General features: G+C 45.5%; 1 protein-coding gene across 1 annotated transcript in view; it reads right to left on the bottom strand.

The window, feature by feature from the left end:
* Positions 1-18,178, bottom strand: part of LOC137438959 (carnitine O-acetyltransferase) — a 60,820-nt gene that overhangs the window by 36,752 nt on the left and 5,890 nt on the right. Inside the window, exons 4-11 of the mRNA XM_078767539.1 lie at positions 17,155-17,208; positions 16,252-16,417; positions 15,237-15,411; positions 13,485-13,657; positions 13,025-13,125; positions 11,240-11,359; positions 1,233-1,355; positions 847-982 (exon numbers count right to left, since the gene is read on the bottom strand). Coding sequence (XP_078623665.1) covers positions 847-982; positions 1,233-1,355; positions 11,240-11,359; positions 13,025-13,125; positions 13,485-13,657; positions 15,237-15,411; positions 16,252-16,374 — 951 coding nt within the window. The 5' untranslated portion in view covers positions 16,375-16,417; positions 17,155-17,208. The remainder of the gene's footprint in view (positions 1-846; positions 983-1,232; positions 1,356-11,239; positions 11,360-13,024; positions 13,126-13,484; positions 13,658-15,236; positions 15,412-16,251; positions 16,418-17,154; positions 17,209-18,178) is intronic.

The following is an 18,178-nucleotide window of genomic DNA, read 5'->3' as shown; positions in this document are numbered from 1 at the left end:
CCAATGTATATCAACATATATTTACATTTCTATGTTGACCTCTTGAGCAGGCCTCCAACTGGGCATCCTCCATCGTACAAAGTCTTTCCTTGGCACACCTGAACCCCTATCCACCTACAAGGCCTTCATCCACAGCTTGATGGAGTACTGGGCTGGAGCCCCTATCTCACGGTCTCATCTTGCACCCTCTGCTTTCTCCATGCGTTGTCCCCTTCAGGTTCTGCAGGGTGTCCACGATCGAACCCCTTCTGGTGAAACTCTCAAACTCCCTTCTCTTCTCACCTCCACTCATTCGTTCCTCTTTTTCCCCGCCTGTGGAACAAACTTCCACATTCTCTTCAATTTCATTCTTCCCACAGGTCTTCAAGACAGCTGATCGCCACCATCTCAAGTCTCCCTCTAGTTTATCTTTAAACCTTGCTGTTGGTGTTTCCCCCCTCTTTCTACTGTTCCTTTAGTTCTGTCGCGCACTGATCCATTTTGTGTTCTAGCTCTTCTACAAGACTTTACCTTGTCAGAAAAAAAATGTAATAGTCATTTATATGAGAAAATAGTCATCTCCCTTGTATTTTGGTTACGTCCAAAACAAACTCTCACATTTTTGAAGAGAAGCCCAATGTACATCCATCACTGTGAGATAGAGTCAGGCAGAACTGCAAGGACTGCAGTGGAACAAAGCCAAAAATATCTTTCTCCGGCCTTGTCCAATGGTGGGAGGGACATGCTTTCTACTTTCTTGGATAAAGTCCAACTGAGTTCTAATTTGGCTTCGTCTGAAAAGCAGAAACCTGATCCACCAAGCTAAATAAAGTTGAGAAAGTGTCATTGTCATGGGACGATGCATACCGTGGTATTCATATCATCGAAGGTACGCACGAAGCGCGCAGTGTGTTCCAAGGGCACCCGGATCTCGTCGGTACGTCCTAGGTGGAACATCCACGTTGTGGCGGTTTCAGATGAGGCACATATATGCCCGTGCAACCTACCAGGTGCAGCATGGTGTGCAAAAATGGAAATTATATTTACCATATTCTTAGGTATTAAAAGCCAATTTTCAAACAAGCATATCCTTTGTATTTACACCAAAAAGTTTGACAGCTCCAAGAGCAGGGATCTGTAAGTGATCTTACAGGATGGTTATGCTTGCCAGATTACCTACAATTCCTTGCACACTCAATAATACTGCAAGGTCACATCGACACAGCTCACATGAAGTAAGTAATGTAGTTTACCTGTAGAAAGCAAGTTGCAGAGCCATTTGGATGAAACCATCGGGGCTAAGTTGATACCACTTCGGAAAATTCTTCCCAAAGCGGGAAAACTCAAAACAGCAAATGTCCAGGTCATTCACCTGTCTGCAGTGAGAAGGAAACATGGTGATTTTCAGTTTGTATGAAATCTGTACACGGTTACTCAATGTGCTTTGCTTTATCAAAATCAATATTTGAGAACACTGTGAATCTTGATATATATATATATATATATATATATATATATATATATATATATATATATATATATATATATATATATATATATATATATATATATACATATACACTACATGCCCAAAAGTATGTGGACATCCGAACATGACACCCATATGTGCTCATCGAACATCTCATTCCAAAATCATGGGCATTAATATGGAGTTGGTCCCCCCTTTGCTGCTATAACAGCCTCCACTCTTCCGGGAAAGCTTTCCACTCGATGTTGGAACATTGCTGCGGCGATTTGCTTCCATTCAGCAACAAGAGCATTAGTGAGGCCGGGCACTGATGTTGGGCGATTTGGCCTGGCTCGCAGTCGGCATTCCAATTCATCCCAAAGGTGTTCGATGGGGTTGAGGTCAGGGCTCTGTGCAGGCAGGTCAAGTTCTTCCACACAGATCTCGACAAACCATTTCTGTATGGACTTTGCTTTATGCACGGGGCATTGTCATGCTGAAACAGGAAAGGGTCTCCCCAAACTGTTGCCACAAACTTGGGAAGCACACAATCATCTAGAATGTCATTGTATGCTGTAGCGTTAAGATTTCCCTTCACTGGAACTAAGGGTAGCCCGATCCATGAAAAATAGCCCCAGACCATTATTCCTCCTCCACCAAACTTTACAGTTGGCACTATACATTCGGGCAGGTAGTGTTCTCCTGGCATCCCCCAACTCAGATTCATTTGTCGGACTGCCAGATTGTGAAGCGCGATTCATCACTCCAGAGAATGCGTATCCACTGCTCCAGAGTCCAATGGCGGTGAGCGTTACACCACTTCAGCCGACGCTTGGCAGTTCGCATGGTGATCTGAGGCTTGTGTGTGGCTGCTCGGCCATGGAAACCCATTTCATGAAATTCCAGACGAAAAGTTGTTGTGCTGACGTTGCTTCCAGAAGCAGTTTGGAACTCGGTAGTGAGTGTTGCAACCGAGGACAGACGATTTTTATGCGCAACGTGCTTCAGCACCAACGGTCCCGTTCTGTGAGCTTGTTTGGCCTACCACTTCGCAGCTGAGATGTTGTTGCTCCGAGACGTTTCCACTTCACAATAACAGCACTTAGTTGACCGGTGCAGCTCTAGCAGGGCAGAAATTTGATGAACTCACTTGTTGGAAAGGTGGCATCCTATGGCAGTAACACGTTGAAAGTCACTGAGCTCTTCAGTACGGTCCATTCTACTGCCAATGTTTGTCTATGGCGATTGCATGGCTGTGTGCTTGATTATATATACACCTGTCAGCAATGGCGTGGCGGAAACAGCCGAATCCACTAATTAGAAGGGGTGTCCGCATACTTTTGGCCATGTAATGTGTATATATATATATATATATATATATATATATATATATATATATATATATATATATATATATATATATATATATATATATATATATACATATTGTTGTGGATATGAGGACTGTATATTTTTTTTTGATTGTGTGCTGTATTGTTGTGATTATTGTTTATTCTGTGCCTCCTGCCTCCGGAGCTGTGTAAAGACCAAAAGGGCGTCCCATAGTCCACAAGCATACACGTCAGCCAAGTAATAGAATATACCTGTTGATAGTTATCTCTTATTCTGTGTTTTAGCGTAAGGCTGTGTCTTCCATTAATAGAAATACTCCATTGCACCAGTGAAAGAGATAGATTCCCTTCCATTCCCCCCTTTCCGTCAATTGCAATTTGAAGCGCCTTCCGCATTTTGGTCGGTTTTTTCCCTTCATCCGCCATTGACCACGAGGCAGGGTTGGGGGAAGGAAGGCGTTTCCCCACCTCGTCAGAGAGGGGAGGAGTGAACCAGCCCCGCTCGACCAACCATGAGCCAGGGGTTTGGCTACAGAGGGCGGAGGAAGAGCGGTCGGGGAGGTTCGCAAAGGTTGAGGGGCGGGGGCCTATATAACCCAAGGCAGGGCGTGTCCAAGAGGAGAGATGCGTTTTTACAGAGGAGAGCACTGAGCAGAAGACAGAAAGGCCTGGAGTTGGACTTTGAGTTGGTCTGAGTTGGTTGGGAGTCGGTCGTCAAGTGCAGAGTGGTGAAGAGTCAGTCAGTAGAGGTGGTGGTCAAGTGGTTGCGTTGGTTGCGGTGAGGAGTCGGTGGTAAAGAGTGAGGGACCAAGAAAGAGAGAGAAAGAGTCCTGAAGCAAGAGAGGAAGTTGTTGGACTGGGTGGGACTAAGGAAGGAGAGAGAACCCGTCACACCAATCCCCCAAGCTCCGCGTTGGCTCCACCAAGCGTTCAGCTCCACCAAGCTCCGCGTTGGCTCCACCAAGCGTTCAGCTCCACCAAGCTCCGCGTTGGCTCCACCAAGCGTTCACCTCCAGCCATCCACCTCCTGCAATTCCCCGCGTGAGTCCGTCTTTTGTTTGTTCTGTCCTGGGTTAATTAAGTCTGTATAAGCTAGTATTTTCCCTGTGTCACCTGCGTCCTATGTGCTTGTAAATAAACGTGACTGCTTTCTTTTTGCTTGTGTGTAAATAGTCAATAAATTCAGTAGTATTTCCAAACCTTTCTTTGCCTTCGTTTTCCTCTTTGCATTCGTCGTTTTTGTCTTTTCCCCTCATTGGGCAGCTACGGTGTGATACGGCCAAGCCCAAAGTCTGGGTGAATCGGGTGAGTTTTGTTAGGTCGCGGTTTTAAACCACCGCTCGGTCTATAACATCCTAACCGCGATCAGTAACAATTGGTGTCTGGGAGTGAGATTCGAGGCCCGACCAAATTTTTTTTTTTTTAAACGAATAGAGGGAAAAAAAAAAAATTTGGTCAAAATTTGGAGCGGCCGAAATTTGTTTTGTTTTATAAAACCCGAATTTTGAAATCGCGCCATGGCTGTTCAAGGCGACGGGATGCCGGTGGGAGAGATAGACGGGTTAGGGGTAACCCAGGACCTCGGGGAAATGTATGTGGAGAAAATGGTGGAGGAGAGTAAAGAAGGTGTGGTTGAGGAGGTAGCAGGTGCACTAAATGGCGCTCTCGCGCACGTGGTTACAGCGGCACCAAATTTTGCCGCGCCCTTTGTACCAACGGTGGAAGACATGCAATTATTTATGGCTGAAATGGAGGCCCTTTTGAACCGGAACAGGGAGCGATGGTTAAACCAAATTGAAGCAATAACCAACAGAATGGATGACCGCATGCAAAAATGTGGGGAGACCATGGATCGCATGGTGGGCGAAAGGGTCCCAGGGGTGCACGAGGAGGTAACGCGAGTCGAAAAGCGCTGGTTGAGCGAAGCGGAGGAAAGCACGGGTACAATGACGGGGGTAGAAATCGCGACCCGGGGTTTGGAAAAGCCGGCGACCGATGAGGTAGAGGAGGGTGTTTTATTAAAGCCAACGGTCGTCGAGGTGAACAAAGAAATTATGGGTATAGTTGAAATTGGAGAGACCGGGGACTTAAAGTTAAAAGAGCAACAATCGGAGGAAGGAATGGAAATTGCTCAAAGTCTAAATGCACATCCTGATGCTGTACTCGCTAATCCAAATGGAAGTTTGCAGGTTTTGGTGCAGGGAGGAAGAAGAACCCCGAAGGTGAGACGTGCTGTGTATTGTGCTGGGAGATTTTGTAAGAGGATGTTTAGCGACAAAAGAATTTTCGCGCGCTTGGGATCGAGGAAGCACCCGGGCGTTGGTGAAGGGTCCCGAGTGAGTGGAAATGGCACGCGTGGGAGGAAAAAGTGTGCGTCGGCGAGTGGGTGTGTTATAAAGTGTGGGAGTGAAACCGAGTGCGAGCGAGAATGCACGTCGGTGTGTACGGGGTGTGACACAGGGAGTGAGAGCAATGCGGAGTGCACGCCCATGGTGAGTGTTACGGAGGACGTAACGGAGGAGAGGTGTGGACCGAAGTGTGCGCAAGAGGTGTGGTGTGTAACAGAGAGAGCGTTGGTGGAATGTACGGACGGCGTTGGAACGCCAGGTTTTGTGAGGGTGAAAGGGGTAGCGTATGCTTGTAAGCATGCAAGTGAAGCATCGATGGTAACCGGTTTAGTGGTTAGAGCGACGGATAGCCGATGCGAGCACTCGGTGCGAGGGGGGGTGCTTTGTTGGGTGCGAGGCCCGGCGCGGGTCGATGCTGCGTCGCTTCTCTTCGAAGCGTCGTTGCCGATTCGGGCTTGGCCCCGCCCCGCACGGTCGAGTCCGGGCTTTGTCGGGCGAGGCGACCGGTCCGGTTCAAGGGCGAGTGGGAGGAGGCGGAACGGTGCCCCCTCGTGGGGACGGGGTTCCGACCGGGGGAGATGGAGCCATCGGGCCCGGGACCGCAAGGTGCCGCGCCGAGATGGTGCGTGGAATCTCGGTCCAACCAAACCACCTCCCTTGAACCGAAAGCCGGACGGATTCAACCTGCAGGCAACCAAACCACCCGAATTCATTGCTCGGCTTTACGAAGCCGAGTTTAATGATGTCATGACGCACCGAGGCTAGGATATAGCGGACTGTGATGATGGTGATCGTGATAGTGATAGTGTTTTGGACCCAAAATTAGAGAAAAACAAAATTTGATGATTGGCAAAGGATTGGCAGTAATGATTGGCAGATGATGAGTAGTGATTGGCAAATTTTTGATTGGTTGGAATTTAGGTGTACAAAATTGATAGTGAGAGACCCCCGATGTGGTGGGATGGCAAATCCACCATCCCTCACAGACGTGGGGGCAAAGGAGCTATAGTTTATGGGGTGTATGGCAGTGAAAACTAGCCCGGGTGGGTTAGGTTATATGGATAGGGCCCTAGAAGATGACATTAGGTAACGTTAAGTTTAGTTAGTGACTGATACCTGTAGTGGGGACGCAGGTAGATTAGTGTGGATTATAATGACGTGGGAGCGCAATAGTTTAAAGGGGCGACTGGGAAGCGCAAGTTTCAGAGGGGAGTAGTTAGCTGAGATGATGCCGTGTGTGTGAGGATTGAACAGGTGTGATTGCACAGGTGTGCAACTGACAGGTGAATGGAGCAGTGTATGAGGGAGTAGTGGTGATTGTGTGTTGTGTTGACCAACTGGTCCAGGAAGAGGAGGAGGGTGCAGGTGGCACCAGGTAGGATTGCACAGGTGTGCAACAACAGGTGTATGTGGTTGTATGGAATAAATGGTATGGAGTAGTGGAATGGATGGTCGTGGAGTGAGAATGGTGGAAATTGTGGAGTGGAGTGGATGGTGCAAAGGTGTGAATGGGGGAAGAGTGGACCCCCATCACGGATACCCGGGGCGGGTAGTGTAAGTGTTAGGTAGAGGGTACAGGTAAATTGTGGTTGGATATTGGCATCTGTGGTGCGGGTGACAGAATGGTATGTGGATGGGTGCGTTGGTGTTGTGGAAATGGCTGGGCGTGTAGCCTGTTAGTGTGTGTAGTTGGTTGGGCGCTCCACCACTGTGAGGATGTCGGCCAGGTGAGGCCGCAGGTGGGCTCTGGGAGCCGGTAGTAGTTGTTGTGGATGGGGCCCGAGGATCCGGAGGACGGACCCGGGTAGCCCAGTGCCAGAGGGCACCGAGTGGGGTGACAGAGCCAGGAGGGGCCTGCCCCAGTTAGATAGGTTAGGGTGAGGAGCTAGGTAAGCTCGGGTGGCAACTGCAGTGGTGGAGGTGTGCAGGTGGGTAGACCCACTGGGAGAGGTACACGCCACAGCCCAGAAATTGTGCGAGGGCACCGGGAGATGAATCGGGGGAGTGAGACCCCAAATTGAAAAGCACCACAGTTTGGCCAATGGGAATTGGTTTTTAGAACCCATAGTGTAAGAGGGCCAATGGTTTGGCCGGAGAAAGACCCCGGGTAGTGTAAAGTGTGTTAAAGTCATTTAGAAAATAGTTAGGATGAAGGATCTCCTCGCACCATCTGCATCCACTCACCTGGGGTGACAGGTACTCCGCACCATGCCATGTTTTGATTATTTTTTATGATGCAAATGTTTGGATTGTGAGACGCATCATGACGTGGGTGTGACATTGTGCGTAATTCCATCTCTCCCTCCTTATGAGGATTGATGATGAATTGGTGATGGCAAATTTTGAAGTAGAGGGATTGTGGAGACGAATTTGGTATAGGGGAAATATGGGGAAGACGTGACAGTAGTGACGAATTGGTAATGTGTAGATTTTGTACATATGGGGTAAGGGTAAGGGCAAGGGTAGGCTAGGTGACAGGGGGGGTGACGTACGGTAGGGACGAGCTTTCTCACTTCGCCCTCCGTACGCAATTCGCCTTGCATTGCCTTATTGACGTGTACCCTTGTGACCTTACCCCTCGCTCAATTGTCTTTCCCCTTTTGTCTCCCACATGACCTGTGCGCCGTTGGGCGCCGAGGGGAGCGTGCGTGGGTCGGCCATTGTGCGCCCGAAATTCCCAGAACCAGCTGTCTGCATCGATGCACCACATTATGGACCACATGTCTGTGGCCGAGCACCACTTATGGACCCCATGGGTTGGGGGCATGGCCCCTCTGCTGGAACCGGCCATGAGGGCCCGAAATCTTGCTGGCGGACCTTGGCCACAGGGCACCGATGCCCCACAGGTGAACCACACTAGTCGGCCCTGTGGGCCATAAATAAAATCAAATAAAAAAGGGACACATTGGGCACACTTTATTGAAAATAGGCCGCCAGTAAGCAAAGCAAAATGGAAATGACAACATCTGGAAGACAAATAATAATCACCAGCAGAGGGAGCCGAAGAGCAAGAGACCACCTGCAGGGTTAGGGGTTGTTGGTTTATTTTTATGGAACACTGATGAACTATGGTGACTGCACCGATTGGTGCTTGGGTGCGTTTTTGGGTGCTTTTAATGGTGCGTCGATGCAGAGCAGACTGTCCCCCCCCAGAAAGAACAATTACAGGTCCTGGGTTAGTTTTGTAAATAAAAATAGCGTCAGTGTAAATAATGCTCCCCACCGTCAGTGTTTAGTTTGAAGACCATTCCGCAATTCGGTTAACTGTGGGCGTAAGTCTGTTAGGCAGGGTGCAATGGAGCAGCGGGACACATTTATTTATGTTTTAAAACTGTCGCACTCAGGGTCAGGTTAAAAATAGAGGGAACTACACCTACGTGTCACACTAAATAAAAGTTGTAGGCTCGGGACGTGCCTAAGAGGAGGAGGGTGCAGTGTTGTGGATATGAGGACTGTATATATTTTTTTGATTGTGTGCTGTATTGTTGTGATTATTGTTTATTCTGTGCCTCCTGCCTCCGGAGCTGTGTAAAGACCAAAAGGGCGTCCCATAGTCCACAAGCATACACGTCAGCCAAGTAATAGAATATACCTGTTGATAGTTATCTCTTATTCTGTGTTTTAGCGTAAGGCTGTGTCTTCCATTAATAGAAATACTCCATTGCACCAGTGAAAGAGATAGATTCCCTTCCATTCCCCCCTTTCCGTCAATTGCAATTTGAAGCGCCTTCCGCATTTTGGTCGGTTTTTTCCCTTCATCCGCCATTGACCACGAGGCAGGGTTGGGGGAAGGAAGGCGTTTCCCCACCTCGTCAGAGAGGGGAGGAGTGAACCAGCCCCGCTCGACCAACCATGAGCCAGGGGTTTGGCTACAGAGGGCGGAGGAAGAGCGGTCGGGGAGGTTCGCAAAGGTTGAGGGGCGGGGGCCTATATAACCCAAGGCAGGGCGTGTCCAAGAGGAGAGATGCGTTTTTACAGAGGAGAGCACTGAGCAGAAGACAGAAAGGCCTGGAGTTGGACTTTGAGTTGGTTGGGAGTCGGTCGTCAAGTGCAGAGTGGTGAAGAGTCAGTCAGTAGAGGTGGTGGTCAAGTGGTTGCGTTGGTTGCGGTGAGGAGTCGGTGGTAAAGAGTGAGGGACCAAGAAAGAGAGAGAAAGAGTCCTGAAGCAAGAGAGGAAGTTGTTGGACTGGGTGGGACTAAGGAAGGAGAGAGAACCCGTCACACCAATCCCCCAAGCTCCGCGTTGGCTCCACCAAGCGTTCAGCTCCACCAAGCTCCGCGTTGGCTCCACCAAGCGTTCAGCTCCACCAAGCGTTCACCTCCAGCCATCCACCTCCTGCAATTCCCCGTGTGAGTCCGTCTTTTGTTTGTTCTGTCCTGGGTTAATTAAGTCTGTATAAGCTAGTATTTTCCCTGTGTCACCTGCGTCCTATGTGCTTGTAAATAAACGTGACTGCTTTCTTTTTGCTTGTGTGTAAATAGTCAATAAATTCAGTAGTATTTCCAAACCTTTCTTTGCCTTCGTTTTCCTCTTTGCATTCGTCGTTTTTGTCTTTTCCCCTCATTGGGCAGCTACGGTGTGATACGGCCAAAGTCTGGGTGAATCGGGTGAGTTTTGTTAGGTCGCGGTCTTACACCACCGCTCGGTCTATAACATCTGTCCGCGATCTGTAACAATATATATATATATATATACATATATATATATATATATATATATATATATATATATATATATATATATATATATATATATATATATATATATATATATATATATATATATATATATATATATATATATATATATATATATATAACTCTGAGAAATAGCAGAAACTCCACAACACGAGCATGGTGCCTCATTTGCATTAAGTAAATAATCGGAAGAAATTAAATAAGTTACGGACGTAGCTTCAAGACAATCGATCTTTTATTTTCAACAAGCTTTCAGCCAAATAGGCCTTCTTCTCAGTCTTCCTTTCGTTGAACTCGAGGAAGACTGAGAACCTTCTGTGAACCATTCATCCATTTCCTGATCCCCAATGGATAAGTTAATTGAATGTTCTAGCGTAGTGAACGTGGAGAGCATCAAATTGATTTAGCCAGAACTTCAGGATCCCATCTGGGCCAGGGCTTTTTAAGTTTGCCATTTTTGCCAGTTGTCTTATCTTATCAGCATCAAATATTACTGGGAGCATTCCCTCGAGATGCTGCTTCCTCTCTTTCAGGTTTCGGATCCATTCCGCCTCTCTATTGTGTTATTTTCAGTCTTCATAAATTCCTTTCCGGAATCATTTCAGTTCATATTTGATTTTCTGGTTGTTTTCAAAACGTGTGTGCAAGTGAGTGCGAGAGAGAGAGAGAGAGTGAGAGAGAGTGAGATAGAGTGAGAGAGTGAGTGAGAATGAGAGTGAGAGGGAGAGAGAGAGAGTGTGAGAGAGTGAGGGAGTGAGGGAGAGTGTGAGAGGGAGAGCATGAGAGAGAGAGTGTGTGAGAGGGAGAGAGAGAGAGTGAGGGAGAGAGGGAGAGAGAGAGAGAGAGAGAGAGAGTGAGTGAGTGAGAGAGAGAGAGCGAGAGAGAGTGAGAGAGTGAGAGAGAGAGTGAGTGAGAGAGAGTGAGAGTGAGAGAGAGAGAGTGTGAGAGGGAGAGAGTGAGAGAGAGTGAGTGAGAGAGAGAGAGCGAGAGAGAGTGAGAGAGTGAGTGAGAGAGAGTGTGAGAGGGAGAGAGTGAGAGAGCAAGTGAGTGAGAGAGAGTGAGAGAGAGAGTGAGTGAGAGAGAGTGAGAGAGTGAGAGAGAGAGTGAGTGAGAGAGAGTGAGTGAGAGAGAGTGAGAGAGAGTGAGAGAGAGTGAGAGAGAGTGAGTGAGTGAGAGAGAGTGAGAGAGAGTGAGAGAGAGAGTGAGTGAGAGAGAGAGTGAGAGAGAGAGAGAGAGAGTGAGTGAGAGAGTGAGTGAGAGTGACAGTGCGAGTGACAGTGAGAGAAAGAGAGAGAGTGAGAGAGAGAGAGACAGAGAAGGTTCAACTCTTTTCAAATTTGACAGTCTAACCTTTTATAAATTGCCTTGAACTGGGAATTTCAGGTTTCACTTACATGTCAAGGTAAATCTTTGAAGTTTCAATCAGGTGTTGCACCTCAGAACTAATGTTAAGGCGAAGTTTCTTGGGCATGGGCAAAGGAATCTCGTTAGACACAGCAGGTTCTGGATACTTGCTGTGGGAACATAGCAAGAAAGGAAATAATGTAAATGATGGATGAGGATAATGGGAAGAAATGAAAACTGGGATGTAATTTTGTTAGTTATTAAAACGAAATAAACTAGAACGGCACTCGTTAGAGAGCATACATCCGCCAGGCTGAACAGTTTATATTTTGTATCCCACGAGTATGAACCAAAATCGAATTGACTTGTTCTCGTCACCTAACCAACTCATCCACCAGGTTTTGTCATAAGTCGTCCACAACATTTTGAAATATTGTGCTATATATCGTTTTGGCAGTATCACTCAATGGTGAAGAATCACTTAAAAAATTATCTGATCCGGATTTAAATCTTCATCAAAATCGAATCAATTCTTCCTGATCACACACCCACCTTGTCCACCAAATTTAGTCTGAATCCATACACAACCGTTTGAGATATCATGCTATATATCGTTTTGCCCCATCTCTCAATGGTGAAAAATCACTTTTTTAAATTCTCAAATCCAGATCCGGATCTTCACCAAAATGTACTCATTTCGTCCTCGTCACATACCCAACGTCTCCACCAAATTTTGTCCGAATCCATCCACAATTTTTTGCTATAACCTATTCACAAACAGACAAACAAACAGACAGGCGTGAAAACATAACCTCCACCCATCTTCGATGGCAGAGGTAAAAAGTAAAAGATGTGCCTTCTTCGAACTAGAAAAAACAAGTACAAAAAGTTTTAAACAAAACAAAAGCAGCAATGTTACACAATGCCTAGATGCAGCTGTGCCTATAACGTCGATGTTATAGGCACAGGACATTCCTATTGATTCGATTACTTGATGTTATTTTTGTGCAAAGTGAAAATATATCTCGGCAATTTCCCGTGTGTGGCGACGAATTTTTAATATATCTCGGCATTTTCCCGTCTGTTATTTCAGGCGGTGTATGACTGACCATGCCGCGATTTAAAAAAAATATATCTCGGCAATTTCCCGTGTGTGGCGACACGTGAACGAAGCTATGCTCCTCTCTCCACATTATTGTGACGACGTATAAATTAAATATTTCATCGTGACGATTGTCATCAAATGGACGAATTTTTAATATATCTCGGCATTTTCCCGTCTGTTATTTCGGGCGGTGTATGACTGACCATGCCGCAATTTAAAAAAAATATATCTCAATGGACTTGAAGTTACAGGCCTTTGAGAATTCATTTCGTTCTATAAAGGGCAACTTTCATCGGATTTTCTTCCCGTTTTTTTTCAACCGAGTCTAAAACTACGTTAGCGACTGTGAAAAATGAAATGATATATCGAATTTGATTTGAAATAAAACTGTGTGAGAGAGGAAGACACCACGGGCCTACAAAACAGGCCTCAAAGCTATGCGAGTTAATAAAATGGTGGATATTTGTTTATATGAAGCCTCTCCCAGAATGGGTGGAGCTATGGTTCCCAGAATGGGTGGAGCTTTGAGGTTTTGTCTTCTCTGCAAGAACAAGAACAAGAAGAAGAACAAGAAGAACAACAACAACAACAGCAGAGCGCACTCTATGACCAGCGTCTGCGACGCGGCTAAAAAGGAAAACATTATATGCTAATTGCTTTAACAATAAAATGACTAATGATCCTTGGAAATAATTATGATAAAGAGGTTTGGGTAGACATGCCCACCCACCAGAACTTCATGGCATGGTCTGAAATGCGCATAATTGGCATGCCTTCAGCGAGAGCACGCTCGTACAGCAGGCCACACGTACCATCCTCTCCGACAATGAACTGAAGAGACAGAAGGTGCAAAGGAAAACGAATGCTGAGGTGAGACACTATGTGGAAGGCTTCACACTCTTAATTATCTCTTCAACCATGAAATTATCAATGTTGCAAAATTACATACATCGATTATTGAAATGACCTCATGGTTCTTGGAACATGAACAATAAGGAAATTAAGCATAATAAGAGAAGTTGACATAATAAAATGAAGTGCGCCGTTGTCATTGGACCAGTTTCCTCTGGATGTGGGAGTGATGCGAACAACACTAAACTTCCCAGCTATCTTTGTATCCTAGCTATCTTTGAGACGAGAGAAAATGCAGAGGCTGCCAGAGCAGGCAGACATATCCCCCTGAACCTTGCCTGCAGGGTCTTGTCGAACCAGCGGTTTCCGGTGTTGCTGTGACTGCCACCACCATGGAGGATCTGTGCAGCCATGGAGCTGTACTCGTCATGGCCATGTGGCATGGGGGCATCCAGGCAGATTGAAAAGATACTTTGCTGAATTTCTTCAATGGATTCGCGGTTCAACCAGTCTGCCAAGAGTCACGGGATGTTTAGAGTTAGTGAGAGTCACACTTCAGAATGGTACCAAAAAATCATGGAGAGGAACACATGAGCCCATCACACTGAGAAGCTAATATTACAAACAATCAAAAAATTAGCAACAAAGAAGCATCTAAATTCTAAAAGATGTGCAACAATGACCCATCGTAGTCACCTCATTTGTCCATCAAGAGAGGACATTAAAATGCAAACCCCCAATACAACAAGCATTCTGAGTAATACATGTCCCCTACCAAAATTCAAAGTGCCATAACTTTGTCAAAAATGATCGAATATGCAAATTTATACACGGTTGATGCTGGTTTTCAAACTTGATCTGAGGTATGCTGAGACACATGTGTGTCACGCCTCGCCTCGTTGATAAGCCCGCAAGGTCGCTCCATGGAGCGGCCTGCACGCATTGCACTGTGTGAATTATATAATTACCAACTCATGGTCTAAGGTACTAGCGATTCAAGAGATATCCGTTTTTTTAATATTTTCGATTTATTAACGATATCTGCCAAACCACGTGCCCTATCGCAAATTCCAAAAGGACATTTTAGTAGACTGACATGCTGAACAGATTTGTGAAGTTTCCCCTCGATTGGATCAAAAATGAGGGAGGAGCTCGGTTTTAAAGGTTCATGCTTAAAAACGTCATAACTCTGAAACCATGTGACGCATGACGTCATGCTCACTGACTTTTTTGTTCATCATGGGTATGCGATTCTGCCTGCAAAGTTTGGCCTCGATCTGTTCAGCCGTTGCAGAGAAAAATGGGTTTAAAACAATATGGCCGCCGAACCACGTGACCTGTGACGTCATAATTACCATTAAAATATTCTACAGACCGAGTCCCTCCTATGGTGAAAATTTGATCTCAATCGGTCCTATTATTGCAGAGAAAATCTTTTTTAAAGGAAATTAAAACTTAAAATGGCACTGAGTTAAGGATCATCAGAATTATCAGAATTCCCAAAGTTCAAAGTGCCAAAATTTTGTCAAAAATGATCGAAACGTCGTGAAGTTCGAACTCGATCTGTAACTTATCATGAGGAAACCATGTACCAAGTTTGAAATCATTAGCATGAAGCGTTTAGAAAAAAAGTCCGGCAAACTGTTCTTTACGTGACGGACTGACAGACTGACAGACTGACGGACTCACAGACCGACAGATGGAGGGACGGCGTGCAAACCTATAGTCCCCTCCGGTGTACACCAGTAGGGGACTAACAAGCATTCTGAGTGTTGCGCTGCAATACATGTCCCCTACCGGCAGTCTGTCGTCCGGAAAACTGTTGGGGAAATTTTCAAAGTTCAAAGTGCCATAACTTTGTCAAAAATGATCGAAACGTCGTGAAGTTCGAACTTCATCTGTAACTTATCATGAGGAAACCATTTACCAAGTTTGAAATTATTAGCATTAAGAGTTTAGAAAAAAAGTCCGGAAAACTGTTCTTTGCGTGACAGACTGACAGACGGAGGGACGGAGTGCAAACCTATAGTCCCCTCCGGTGTACACCGGTAGGGGACTAACAAGCTACAAGAAAAAGAGAAGAGACCTACCCTTCATGAGGATCCTGCGCCCGACTCCCCATCGGTTTCGGTGATCAGCAGTGAGGATGCCAACGGGCTCTTTCATCGTCTTGATGGACGAATTCCATATTTTTTCCAACTGGGTGTAGATCTGCCCTTGCGTCAACGGACAGCCATTATAATGGTAGACATCCAACTTGAAAAACTGGTGGACAGAGTGCAACAACAATGCTTAATTGAGGATACAAGTTCTAACTTACACTTAAACTTCAGAACATTAGGACACATATCTGATAGAAAACCCAAAGTCCGAGTCTACGTTTAACGTAGATTTTTAGGTGCTCCGATGTGAGCGCACATTTCAAGTTGATGGGATCCCACGTTGGATTCAGATATAGTGTGTTCCTGTTGGGTTGTTCATAATATAATCTTACCGCAATTCATGCAAAAGTGCCTGATGTCATTGTACCGTTGTCTGATATGTGATATTTGTACAACTCATCCATAAGCGATAAGCCTTAGATCACCATCTACCATATAAAACATAATATCAGTTTGTGTGTTTGTACAGATGTCTGTCCCACTTCATAAAGGTAGGTTTTAAAGTCCAATCTTTTAACACGAATGTGTGTTCACTACAGTCTATTTTTGAGGATAAAACAAACTTGAAAAACATTTTCCATAAGAGTAATTATGTCTCTTCTATCGGAATTTTAGACGGTTGCTTAGAAACCAGGCCTCGAGGGCGGTGTACAGAAGCGTTATTTAAATAGCAATACATACAAAGTGAAAGGAAGTAAAATTCGCTCTGTATGATGTCTAATAAATAAAGATATAAACACCCGTGACACTAGGCCCAGACTTCAGACTTTGGCACGCTCACGCGGCTGCGCCGTCGAATAAACTGTTCCAACCCGTAATTTTTGACGGACTTTTTACGAGTCATAAAATAAAGATCATATCTTTAACCCAAAGCACAAGATAATCTATTATAGGGTATGTTCACCAATAAATTCTCGCTTCCTTTCCCCCCATATCAGCATACCTGGTTGTTATGAGCGACTGTGATATGCCGGGGTTCTGAGATGGACAGTCTGTAGTTTATCACCGAGTCCCGACGAGACCCAGGTATTCGACACGATGAAAAGATACGTGTGTATTGGTCCATGCAGAGAGGGCGGCCATGATAATGAGAACGGGGCAGGTGTCCCCTACAATAACACGGCAGAGGAAGATCCACAGCATCGGACATTACAATAAAATCAACACAAAATGTTATATAATTACCTCCGCCAATGAAGGTGGACGGAGGTTATGTTTTCACCCCTATTTGGCTGTCAGTGAGCAGGATATCTTAAAAAGTGGATTCAGAGAAATTTGGTGGTCAGCTTGGTTGTGTGACAGAGCCTGGTGTTGGCTTAGCGGTTAGGGTGCCGGCATGGGATACTAGGATCCTGGGTTCGAATCCCGGTCGATCGCTGAATTAACACCAGGGGGGTTGACCCAGCCTGTTATCCTTCTGAGGTCGGCAAATTGAGTACCAGATAACTGGTAATTCCCTGTGTGTCGCAAGAGGCGACTAACAGGGTTGGCGGCAGGAAGGGCATCCGGCCATAAAACATTGCTTCAAAAAAAGGGTACCACGGTGCCCAGAAAAAGGCCAACCCCCGCTTTGCGGGGGAAAATGGCCTCTAAAGGCGGTTCTTGGTTGTGTGACAAGGACGAAACGATTAGATTTTGGTGAAGATCGTGATCCAGATCCGATAATTTTTCTAATGATTCTTCACCATTGAGAGATAGGACCAAAAACGTCGACAACATGAGGAAATTAATGAAAAGCAGGACAAACTGAATGAAATTTAAATGAACACAATATCTCTTTATTACCCTGCTTTCACCTGCACCCCCCTTCTCCATCCTTAAATACTTCAAAATGGTATTCACTCACCTGTCCAGCAGAGACTTGAAATCGAGCACACCAGCAATGAGCCTGGAAGCAAACCTGAAAATGACGTCAGAGATGGGAAGTGGCTGAGCACATTGAAGCTACATATATCATACAACTTCTCCATAAGCCTTAGATCACCATATGTTTGCATGCATGCCATTGTTTGCATATATGCATATACCATAAACTTTCATGTAATACAAAAATGCTTGCATATACTCAGGATACCCAAAGGGGCTCACTCAAGGCACATGCATGCACTCACGCATGCACTCACGCATATACACACACACACACACACACACACACACACACATACACACACACACACACACACACACACACACACACACGCTCTCTCTCTAATGATAGAATACTATTATTCAACAAGTAGTTGCAGGGCGCTGTCATCTCCAATGGCATTTGGAAAGTTTTGGATAGGTATCAACCAGCTGAACATAAAATAAGACTACCATGAGCGCTCTCCAGAGGGCCAAATCGATATATGAGAAAGTTGACTGGAGGGTGTTGGCAGAGGCGGCATTAGGGTCATGCAACCCATGATAAACACAGTGCAAAGGGAATGCTCCATCTCGAGGAAAGAAAGAACTGTCATGTAATGAATCGATATAAAAAAACCTTTTCCCCTGATGTCGAACTAGACAGGACTATTACAAAATTATGGGTGAGGTTAGTCGAGGAAGCAGGTTAACTGGAATATTAACATTTAATGTATAAAAATGCAACAATAATCACGATGAACTTTGTATAATTCCTCATGTTAATGACACATAATGGATATTGTTCAGCAAATCCACACTACAATGTATTGTACGATCACAAAACAACCCCTCATTATTAAATCCAATAACCCATGCTCAAGGTGGAATGTTGCGGTGTTTTAAATCATGAGCGTGTCAAAGCACCTGCCCCAAGGATGAAACGAAACTACCCCAACAGTGCTGAAAAGCAGAGAATAGCTCAACAAAAGGCGAAAAGGGTTGAAAATCACCGGAAACTAACT

Source organism: Myxine glutinosa, chromosome 13 (genome assembly GCF_964187855.1).
Source record: "Myxine glutinosa chromosome 13, kmMyxGlut1.1, whole genome shotgun sequence".
NCBI classification, from domain to species: domain Eukaryota; kingdom Metazoa; phylum Chordata; class Myxini; order Myxiniformes; family Myxinidae; genus Myxine; species Myxine glutinosa.
The sequence above is the reverse complement of the archived record's forward strand: the minus strand, read 5'-3'. Positions and strand labels throughout refer to the sequence as shown.